This window comes from Phyllobates terribilis, unplaced genomic scaffold, assembly GCF_046119375.1.
Source record: "Phyllobates terribilis strain yellow unplaced genomic scaffold, ASM4611937v1 Scaffold_1__5_contigs__length_1240528914, whole genome shotgun sequence".
NCBI lineage: Eukaryota > Metazoa > Chordata > Amphibia > Anura > Dendrobatidae > Phyllobates > Phyllobates terribilis.
In genome coordinates this window covers 105,247,917-105,260,345 of record NW_027362761.1, presented here as the reverse complement: position 1 = coordinate 105,260,345, position 12,429 = coordinate 105,247,917, and the positions used below count along the sequence as shown (strand labels likewise).

General features: G+C 38.1%; 1 protein-coding gene across 1 annotated transcript in view; it reads right to left on the bottom strand.

Annotated features, from left to right (window-relative positions):
* Positions 1 to 12,429, bottom strand: part of CNTLN (centlein) — a 503,552-nt gene that overhangs the window by 53,369 nt on the left and 437,754 nt on the right. Inside the window, 3 exon segments of the mRNA XM_073665439.1 lie at positions 1,206 to 1,343; positions 2,556 to 2,682; positions 11,092 to 11,189. Coding sequence (XP_073521540.1) covers positions 1,206 to 1,343; positions 2,556 to 2,682; positions 11,092 to 11,189 — 363 coding nt within the window.

Sequence of the window (12,429 nt, the reverse complement as noted above, 5' to 3'; positions counted from 1 at the left end):
GCGCGTACGGCATATACAGTGTGTGTGTGTGTGTGTATATGTGGTGCGTATGGCGTATACAGTGTGTTTGTATGTGTGTGGGGGGGGGGGGGGAGGCTGCTAGACCCCCACTGATACCATATTAATGACCTATCCTTAGGGTTGGATTATCAGTGTCATAAGTATGGAAAAAGTCAAACACTGAAGCTGAAAAGTTGAATCCACGCTCCCTATTATATATTAAATTACATAGTATGTGCTACTTTTCTGTGATTGAGACTACAAATACATGAAAAATGCAGAAGAACACTGCACGCTATGATTCATGTGAACGATGGCATAAGTGTACACTGAAGTCAATGTAAAGCGCGTGGACAGCAATCTTTAACAATGACAAAAACCAATATATATTATCAATACATTATCATATTATTGCTTTCACAGTATGTGCTTTGTGTTGCTCACAGCAGAGTAGCATCTTCTACTACAAATATTGTATCAGGGTGTCTAGATTTTATATAAATCTGCATAATCTGATGTACGGCTGGTAGGTTATTATGTATGAATGTGGCACATATGGGACCCAGGTAAAGACTGTGCTATATTAAAGGAAGGGGTGATCATGCCAGCAATAAGACTTGCGGTCTTGTTCTTGTTAACCCTTAGTGAGCCTAAAGCTCCATCAATTTACTCTGTATTCCATTAATACAATCATTTTCAGAAGACAGATTTAAAAAAACAACAAATAAAAAAAACAAGCTCTACATCAGCAAACTTGTGCCCATTGCTCCATGGGCAGACTCCGCCTGCCATAATCCACATATAGTATGTAGGAAACAGGATTAATTCTCATTATAAGGGCCACCAAAAATGTGCTATATATTCAATTTCCTTTTTTATTTCGGTATAGATTTATAAAATTTAGCAACATTAAATATTCGCTTAAAGGTGTTGCTTCTCTAAATGTCATGACAGAATATGGTTTGGATATGCCAAGAATGCCCAATCGGTGAAGGCTCAACGTTGACACCTGCCGTTTGGTACGACAAAGTGCCAGCGCCTGTAGGAAAGTGCTGGCGTTTTTGAAGTCAGCACAATTAGCCCATTACATGGCTGACTCTGAAAAAAAACTCCGACCCCCCCAGCGATGTGCCAATGTCTTCGGAGAAAGACATTTTTGGCTGCACCCTTAACTATACAAATAAGGATGGAAGTATGCTACATACCTTTTTCTCCAGGTCATCTTTTATTTTGTAGTACATTTGCTCATACTGTGTCTTTTCCTTGCTGATGACATTGAGCCTCTGCTTTAGTGAGTCCATTGACGTCTTCTTGTGCAAACACTCCTCCGTCATGGTCTTTAGCTGTAAAATAATGATAAGGCAGGAGTAAGCAGGAGTGGGGGAGAAGAGGGTGAAAAAGAGGGGTGCAGCTGATCGGAACCATCATAAACAAGTAAAAGACTTGTAGGACGGCACTGTAGCGATGGATCAAACTTCCCCACGTATGGAGCACAATACCAGCAATTACACCAAGAATCCAATGCATTGCTGGACATATTTTAATCATTTCTTTATGCACTTCCATTTACAAAGATCTATTCTCTAATTACAGGTGCTATATTATAAATGTGCAGACTGGGCAGAGGCTCCTGACATCACTCATAAATCACCTTAGGCCTGCTCCCTTGGCAAATTATAGGATCCTAATGTTTTATTAATGTTCAACAACATGTTAAAGACCAAATGTTAATAATAAAAATATAAATCGGATCATAGGCCCAGAGCAAAGGGGAACATACAAGCTCCGGATGATCAAATGTCACCCAAGGGTTATACAGTACGTTGGACAACATTTATTATAGCAATTAAGCGGTAGAAAGGGAGTTTATTGGTGTGCGGTAAATTTGTTTTTAATTCACTGGGCGTACGTGATGTGTTGTCAGAGCTTTCCCATCGGAATGAAGGTATACCAAGGACATTACCTTAGGGCCAGTATAACAGGAGCATATCTGCACTTACATTACTGTCACAAACCCTGGGCTAACAGCATGATGGAGATCTATGATGATAGTAATTAGGGTCACCGCACCCTTTGCCAGGCTCGGATTTGTAATCACTATTTGGGTACAAAATAATTCTGAATCACGCTGAGCCTGACTCGGCACACAACAGAAAGAGTTAAAATGACGCATTCAACTCTGCTAAGTCCGTGCAGCTGCCTGATAGCGTGTGATGAGAGTTAACCGTTTAGTGAAATACAGGAGATGAACATGAAATTTAGAGTAAAGCTCATCCATTAGTGTTTGTTACACGTGTCGGTAAACTCCGCGCAGCGTATCGAGGTGCCACAACAAACACACTTTACCCTTCCGTGTCTGAGCCGACGGTACTAAAAGCAGCGTCGCTTTGTGATCCTTATTACATGTTATTTTTCTATCAAGTTAATGGCTGTCGGGGGAACAGGTTAGTCGGTCTCCAGGGTATTATTATGCTGCAGATGCGATGCGCTGCACCACATTCCAAGGTGATTTTGTGAATAATAGGCTCGGGGAATAAATATACAGAGTGAATTACCTTCCTTTCAAGACTTTCCAACATTTCTTTGCCCGGTCTTTCGTTTTCCTGGTAGGTTTTCAGCCGTGTTTTCAGATCCTCTATCAAATGCCTTTTCATGTTGACATCCCTTTCCATCCGAGCCACCCTAGAGAGTGAAGGCCCACATTACTACTATACAATTCAGATTTATACTTTCTCCCAAAGAAGCAGATGCGGCAAGTTGTTTTACACATTTAAGACATCAAAACTGGGTACATTCTACTATATGAATGGCTAAGACTGTACCGTAGTGAGACAGTAGGTGACATTACCAGCAGGCTTCCATTCACATGAGCCTCACTTACCAGGAAATGCATACTTTAATGTAGGAGAATTACCAATTTTCTAATAGAATTTGACATTTTAACCGCAGCACTAACAAGTTCCACTTATTGGAGCATGTAGTTGTTAACGAGTCCCTATGTTTCCTGATTTTTAAATCATCCACAAGGTATTACTAAATTAAAAAAAATTGTCAAAATATTTCAATCTACACTTTAAAGAGGACCTTTCAGTAGATTTTTTAATATAAACTTAGTACCTCTTCCATTTTTCCCTTGTACACTGGTTCTGGAATAATTTTTCTTTTTTGTACTCTTACATTAAAAAGTTATGCTCCCTGGAAATTAAGATGCAAAGTTTCCCTTTAAAGAACTGGGCATACCTGTAGGCATTTTCTTCTTTACCTCTATGATGCTGGGCAATCAAAACACAGCCACGTCATAGAGGGGAAAATGCCCACAGAGAAAGTCACAGCTGCAGCCTGGTTTAGCGTGTTCTCCTGAGACAAAATTGGTCTCACATGAGCACGATGACTCCACAGTTGCAGTACCCCTTCCTACTATTGGAATGCCAGAGCATAGTAGAGCGCAGTGCTGGGGCACAAGAGAAAAGCAACACAGGGCATCGCCTGTAACACAGTCGGGTCTGGCTCACCAGCGCTGCTGCCCTCCTGTCCTCCAGTAGTAGGAATGGACGTGCCAACTGCGATGCTCTCATTACAACTCGCTGAGCCATGCTGTAGCTGTAACCTTTTCTGTGGGTGTTTTCTTTTTCCCCTCTATGACACAGGAGTGTTTTGATTGGCCAGTGAAAGAGAAAAAGCAAACGTCCACAGAGAAGTTCCAGCCCAGATGTTTGAAAGGAAAATTTGCATCTTTATTACCAGGAACATAACTTTGGATTGGATGGGCACACACACACAAATAAAAAAAGTTAAACTATCTGTTCTAGAATCAGTGGAACAGTGGCAATAATTAGAGGTTCTTTGTTTAAATTAAAAAATAAAGTTAAAAGACCTCATTAAGACATTGTTTCTTGGAGAGTCATGGGGAAGTCTTTCTTTTTATGTGAAGCACTGGATCGTATGGTACTGGGTCTACAGCATGCTGTTGTTGAGGCTTAATTTTTGAGGCAGGGTCGGTGTTAAGATACTAGACAGGTCACATGTTGGAAAAAAAAAATATACAACACAATTAACCACATAAAAATACACAGCAAAAATAACAGCCCGCCCCAGATGGAGGTAGACTAAGCACGATTATGCGCCAAGTGGGAGGTAGAAGAATTTGATTATTCACTAACTATGTTAGTTATATTGTGGAGTATGTAGTATCGACTTACAATTATAAAAGCATCCGTGCCAAGGTAGACAGGTCTGCATCATAGGGAATTGCTGCTTATACCTTGGAAAGCACGATTTATTGGAACCTCTGAAGTATTTCACCTGGGCAATGTTGTCTCCAGATCATAATACAGCACTAAGCATTTTATATAACCCTCATGTAATAAGAAAAGTATATGATATATGTGGTCAATCAAATATCGGCCTGGACAATAGAGTTACCTGTAATATACTAGTAAGAATTGCATCCTCCCTTGTGGGTAAATTCCTGCATGAATTCGTCCAATTTTACTTATGCATGTAGCTATGCAGGTTAATATTCTTTGTAGCATTTAGATGGCACAAAGCATTTACTCCTTAACAGTATGTACACTATGGTTCTAATACAAATACTTTGTAGAGGTTTATTCATTTAGGATTCTGTCTGTATTTAGAGCTGCATGTAAATCCTGCCATTATAATGCTAGTTACTGGGGTATTTAAGACCACATTCACATGAAGCGGAAAACATTCACATGAAGCGGAAAAATTTGAGCAGGGGGTTCCTGCTTTGAGCAGGGGGTTGGACCAGATGACCCAGGAGGTCCCCTCCAACTCTACCATTCTATGATTTTATGATTCTAATAATAAAAGCTCTGCAGATTTTAAAAACCCAATAACACATTTTGGGTGTCACTTAAAAGAGATCGCAATTAATTATATGGAATATAGTGCTCAGCCAAACTCGCATCCACAAAGAATTAAAGAGGTGGTCCACTACTGGCACAACCCCTTCTCAAATACTATACGTATTTCCCCCATGTAAAATAAAAACAACCTGTAATCACTTCTGGAGCAGGCACTAATCCAATGTTGGAGGCGGGGTTCACGCTACATTGTTATGTCACATGAATCTGGCAGCCAATCAGCAGCTGCTAATGGGCCGCTTCATTCTCACTTCCTTTTGATGAAACTGAAATTTGTAGGAAGACAGAATGGCTGCTGCTCGATCACTTCCTCCTGAAAGAAGGGAGAGTGAAGAGACCCATTAGCTGATTGGCTGCAGGGTTCACGTGACATAGCGCCACATGAGCCCCGATGCTGACATTGCCGGCACAGCGCCAGGACCGGAGGTGATCACAGACGGTTTTTTATTTTACAATGGGGAAATATAGCAATTGGCACCTGCATATCCATAATTAGTATATAATACATTAATTGGTTGAGATACTTACAAGATGGGTAAATTTGGTAAAAAATGTAAATGTATCATGTAATAAAAATAAATAAAATTATAGGTAATGTATAGACCAATCCAAGCGATTTACTGATCTCCACAGGGATTTAAAGAAGAAAGATCTAATGAGATCAACCAATAAAACAAACAAATAAATAGTTACTATAGAGTCCCTAAATAAAACATATACGGTAGTTCTAGGGTAATTACACAATTATTAATTGAGCATACAACAGTTTATTAGGCATGTATTGAAGGGTTTGTCTATATTGCTGTTTTATTAAGCTTGGATGTGTTTTGGCTATAATACTGGTCAGAACATTATGCACTATGTAAGCTAATAGAAATACTTGTATTAGTTTTTTGGATCACTCAATAAGAAGCATATCAAGTATTGTACACAGCTATACTTGATGTGGAAGTGATCCTGTAATAATCAAAAGCTAGGCAGTTAGAATTATTGAAGATGAATGTGGCAAGTTTGTCCTTCACCACTGGATTGAATAAATAAATGATGGTGTCCAAAAAGTTAGTTTCAGTACAGGAGTAGTTGAGTGTTAGGTTGATGGTGGGATGAAATCGATTAAATCTTTCAATCATCAACCTAACACTCAACTACTCCTGTACTGAAATTAACTTTTTGGATACCATCATCAAGCTACAGAACAATGAAATAGAGACATCCTTGTACCGGAAACCAATCGACCATCCTACATACCTTAAATGGGACAGTTTCCATCCAAAACACATAAAAAACTCTATTGTTTACAGCCAAGCCATCAGATACAATCGGATATGTTCCAACCAGATGGATAGAGACAAACACCTTGATGACCCCAGAAAGACCTTTTTGAGACAGGGCTACCATCCAAGAACAATTGAGAACCAGATTACAAGAGCCACCAGAATATCAAGGAATCATCTCCTACACTACAAAACCAAACAAGAAAACAACCGGGTGCCTCTAGTAGTCACCTACAATCCAAATCTGGAGGCGCTAAGAAGAACTGCACGGAAACTACAACCCTTACTACAAAAAGATGCCCGATTACAATCCATATTTCCAGACCCCCCACTTCTGTGTTTCAGGCAGCCCCCAAATCTAAGAAGCATCATTGTCAGAAGGTCCCTGGCATCTCCACCAGCTACAGGTACCTTTCCTTGCAACCAAAAAAAATGTAAAACCTGTCCATTTATAATGACCATGGACAAGATAAAGATCCCCAATTCACATCAGGACTATAAGATCCCAGGTACGTTCAGCTGTATCACATCTGATGTAGTGTACTTAATTATATGTACCAAATGTCCAGCTGGGGGTCTTTATGTAGGGGAGATGAATCATCATCGCCACACAATAAAAGAAAAACGAATAGATCTACCTGTAGCCAAGCATTTTTGTTCCCCTGATCACAGCATAAAAGACACGAAATTACTGGTATTAAAAGGTAACTTCAAATCTCAAAGAGAAAGAAGAATCTCAGAATATAAACTGATGGTGACCTTTAACACTTTCAGAGTAGGAATGAATGTGTCGCATGGATATATGTCATTCTACATCAACTAAGGAATGTGCTCCTCAGACTTGTGAGGCCATCATAACACTGGACCTAGTCACAGGACAATAAAACCTTCACACTCCTTATCTATTAACTGCTAAAATATTTATAGCCAGAACTGCTTACCTATTGCATTTTTTGTGTGTCTTATTGTGTATAAATATGTGACTCTTCAGATTTTGTGGTATTCTATGCCTGATGAAGAGACCTGAGTAGTCTGGAAAGCTTGCAGTTTGTTACCATCTTTTCAGTTAGCCATTAAAAGGTATCAACCACTGAGGATTCTCAAATCTAAATATTTTTCATTGTATACTAAATTATGGATATGTGAGTGACATTTTTTTTTCACTTTTGATTCGATATAGATTTTAAACTCCATAAGCATATTCCTTATTCCTTTCGATACTACACAAATAAGCCATAGATTAGCCCTACTGAATTGCAATAGGGTCAATAGAAGTGTGATCACATGCACATTTGTGGCAAAAAATCTGATTTTTTGGTCTCAGATCTGTGCCATACATAAAAAACAAAACCCTTAGTAATCACCAGAAAAAAAAAACTGACTACCAAAATAAATGAAAGATCAGTCTTAACAAATGTCCAGGGCTTGCTATCCAGAGCTCAACATCACAGACATGAAAGTATTAGTAGTAAAGGTAACTTTAAATCCTAGAGACAGAGGAATAACTCATGACAACCATCTATGTCGCACAGATTTATGCCATTCTACATCCATTTAGGAATGTGCCGTCACACCTCATGGGGGCATCACAGCCCCGAACCAGACACCAATCAGATGACCATAGAATGCCTTATCTATGAACTGCTCCAATATTTACTGCTCCAACTGTTTTTTCTCCTTCCCATACTGATAGTTCTGCTTCACGTCACTTGTCTTATTTACTGCGCTATTCCTGTGTCCTGTTATGTATCTATATATGACTCTTCAGATATTGGGGCCAATTCCTCAAGTAGTTTACAGCAGATTTCTGGTGTAAAAACTGCTTGAAAATGTCACAAAATTTTTGCACACTTTGTAGTTTTGCAAAAATGTTGCAACTTTTAGCGATTTTACGCCAGATCCAGCCCACACCCCAACTTTTTGAAGAAGGCAGAGCTCAGACGGAGAGAAAGTAGCTGAGCAGGGCCTATAAATTCATCAGAATTTACAACACAGATGTGGCATATATATTACTACAAATATACGATGGAGAACATTTCTTATGGTGGTGCGCGGCATCTTACTCCAGTGCACACTTCATCGAGACTGGCATACTACAAGCAAGTCTTATGTATCGGGGGCAATGTGTTAAACCCTTTCTGATGAAGAGACCTAAGTATTCTCGAGAGCTTGCAGTTTGTCATCACTTTTTTTTTTTAATTTAGCCAATAAAAGAAAGAAATCAACCCACTGACTTCCAAACGTAAACATTTATTTTAACAAGATTTCAACGAATAAACATGACATCTCTAGGGATCCAGCAAGAACAACACTGCAATCCAACAATAGGGTAAGTGGGGCTCAATGAAGAATTCAGAAGCATCATCTCTAATAAGGACCCTTATTTACCTAGTGCCTAGAAATACCCCGAGAAGAAACATGCAAAGAGACAACTAGTAAGAAAAAGCACACACAAAGAAGCCATAGGGTAGAAGTACTTCTATAGGGACATGTGGATATAATGATGCAGGGGTCAGGATACTATATTAACTCAGGCAACATGTCTTCCCAAAAATGTAGGGCAACCCAAGTGACAATCAGCTTATAGTAATTAAATCTAAATATATTGTATTGTGATGATTAAAATATTTGCACTTGAGGAAACTGCATTCTATATTTTTAAAATCAAAAATACCCTTACATAGAATATTGGAAAATCAGTAGAAGGGTATGTGCACATGTTCAGTATTTGCAGGACAACAATCTGTTGCAAATACTGATGTTTTGGCAGGAAAAATGGATCATAAAATACATGTGTTTTCAGAGTGTTTTTTTTTTTTAAAGCATTTTTGATGCGTTTTCCCCTCTTATAAGTATGGGTGAAATCTGCAGCAAAAACGAGGAAAAAATTGACATGCTGCAAGGAAAAAATAAGCATCTTGTGTAAGAGACTTCAGGATTCCCATTCACTTTGCTGGTACTAGGAAATCCTTCAGGGTTTTGTGACAAAACTGCGCAGAAAAAACGCGATGTGTGCACAGATGCAATTTTTTTTGGGCCAGACTTATGCGTCCAAAAGTGAAAGAAAAATCAGCTAATATCATATGGTGAACATAGAAACGAGGTGTTAAAACTAAAAAAACAAACAAACATTACTACTAATTTATGTTGCTACAAATCTATCTGTTCTAAATATACTTTGTTCCCCTATAACTACTTTTACCCATAAAAGCACAGCACACTATAGAAATGGTTAAAAGGGTGCAGAATCCTTAATAGTTTCTAATAGGATATGGGAATAGGGAAGGGCAGAAAAGCTACACCTTTATGTTCCTCTTCAATTGGTAAGAACAGAATTACGAGCATACTAGCGATCACAACATAAAAGCTGTGCTCAAAGTGGATACAATCGGAAAACAATACAGAACTAAATTTATATATTTCACATCAATATTAATAGGACGGAAATGTAACAATGATCTACAAAACAAAAACTATATATTTAACCTGAAATTATACGTAACAAATCTGTTCTACATTGGGAAAATGAGCTGTATTGTGGGCTGATCCTGTTAAAAATCACACATGACATTGACACATATTGCTTTTTGTCATTTCTTTTCCTCGATCTCTGAATTGTAAAGAGCAGCAGAATATGTTGCCGCTATATACATTAAGATTATTATTATTATTATTGGAAACATGTAATGTTCTTCTACAGCAACTGCAGGTCGCCTTTTCTTTTCCGACATTTCCAGACACTTTTCTGCGTAACCTTTTGAGACTGCAGAGGTCTTCCCGCGTTGACAATTAATCATTCTAAGCATATATTTAGCTATTATAGGTCTACAGAGTCATTACGTTTTTTCTTTTTTCACACTCCCACTTACTATAACTACTAAGTATTCCGATAACAGTTTCCCTCTACTGAGTGAAGCAAAGCGTGACATTGGTTTACAACACAACCATGTGCAAAAAAACAAAACAAAAAAACAGTTTGCCCGTATTAATAATATAAAGTAACAGAAGGTGTACGGATCAATAGAAATATTACTCGGCTTTAGAAATACAACAATCTTGGAGCTCCATTTCTAAATCTACAAGCAGAAATAAAACGCAAGAAACCGAAGAACGAAACATAAATGAAGGGAAAGGAGTTGAAATCTGTGGCCATTTTTACCGGTGACCTCATCCAGGATTAATTTGCCATAACCATACACCGGATAAAAAATTTAATTAGTAATATCTAATTAGGGCAAAGAACTATTATATATAGAAGAAAGATACAGCAAGACTAATTTACATCAAAGTCCCATAACCCAAAAGGAGGAAAAAAAAAAAAGAAAAAAAGAAGTAGCTATGATTTGTAAACTATTACAGTACTCTACAATTCTTCTCTTTTAAAAGACCCAAATCAATCCATATCTAAACAAACAAAACTGTCCTTTTGCACTTGTTATACATATAAGCTTTGGTGCTTAATCCAGTTTAAGCAGCTAAACCTTGACACGTCTCTCAGCCCCCAGGCAAAGAATTACTGTATCTGAAAGATTCCTCTGCTCTCGGCACTGATTTGAATTTACATCAAGGGTGATTAAGTCCACTCTGGGGTCTCAATCTAACTTTGGTTACTCCATCAAATCATTTATGAGTTCACACAATTTGTGACCTTCAGCTGCACTTCCCAGCTTTCTTGTGAAAGCAGAAAATCCATCTGTGATATTAAAACTTAAAACGGAGAAACGAAAAACAAATGTCGAGAATTAACACCTCAAACTCTCTACCTCCCCTGACCCAAAATTCCGTAAGCGTTAAAATCTGTGAGAACGTTCAAGAGAAATTAAAGAGAAAAAAAAGAAAGAAAAAAAAGAAAAAGGTCGACTAATGCCACAAGATGGCGACAAACTCAATGAATGGATCGCGGAGAGAAAAATTTGGAAATGATACAGTACCTTTCCTGCAGTTCCCGAATTCTCTCTTCCTTTTCCTGGACTTCATTTCTCATGGCTTTAATTGTCGTGGACTGTTTTGCCATTTCGACAGTCGTATTCTAAGGCAGAGATAAAAAAAAAAAATATATATATATATATATATATATATATATATATATATATATATATAAAAAAAAAATAAAGCATGAACACTTATGAGCTGGGTTTAATCTATCTGGGAGGTCTTTCCATACAGTAGTTGCCTCCCTGTGCTAGAAGGTTTAAATATACAATCACTTCATAAAAGAGAAGTAGAAATACATGGAAAGAAGGTATAACGTTACATACAATAACACGAAGGCTTCGCGTGGAGCTGGGGAGAGAAAAAGAGCTCCATTCACAACTGCAGAATACAGTCTGCAGAACAGTAAAAGGGGATAAATCATTACTAAGGGTGAAATTGGAGATTTCCTACTTCCCAAACTTTCCAGGAGGTTTCCAATCATTACTTGCAGAGAAATAAACATGCAGTAGCGCCTTCATATACCGTGGTGTGAACAACATAGTAAAGTAAAGGAAAAGTGGATCGAGATGTATTTATTTTTTTACAAAAGGCTCAGAATGAGGGTCTCATCCAGTAACCGGATACAGGGGTCACACATCTATGTGTCCGGACATCATCCATACAGCAGAAAGACTGGCGGGGGGCCAGGCAGTGTTGAAATGGAAGCAGTGAGGTGAGTATGGCTCCTTTTATAGTCTTTAACCCTTTCTAAACATTCTTTAAATGGACAAGCCATTTAAAGAACAGATTTCACACTAAATTCTGCACACTTTATTACAAATTCTACCTGGTGATTTTGTAAGGTTTCATCTTGTAGAGGGTCCAGAAGTATTATCCAATTCCTGGTATATACTTATTGAAACACGAGAACAGGCAAATAAAAGTCATAGTTCCCAACCCAAGTAACTTTTAGGGCTTCAGACATCAGCATTTTGCATCAGTGTGTTTTGGAGACACTCCTGGCTTTGGCATAGAAATACTGATGCAATACTGATCAAAAATACTGATGTGTGAATAAAGCCTTAGGCTACATTCCCATGATGAGTATTTAGTACGTTTTTGATTTTACTTGTGGCTTTTTTTTTTTTTTATTGCGTTTTTTGTCTCTTTTTGGTATGTCACGCTTTGAATAAAGCTGCTTTGTTTTTGATTCTTCCTGGTATTTGGTTTTGACAAAACTTGATACAGTCATGTGCGGATTACATGCGTTTTTCATCTGCGGATTTTCCACATCAAATGCAAGTTTATGGGGAAAATCACAGAAAACTGAGAAAAAACTGACATGTTGCAGACTT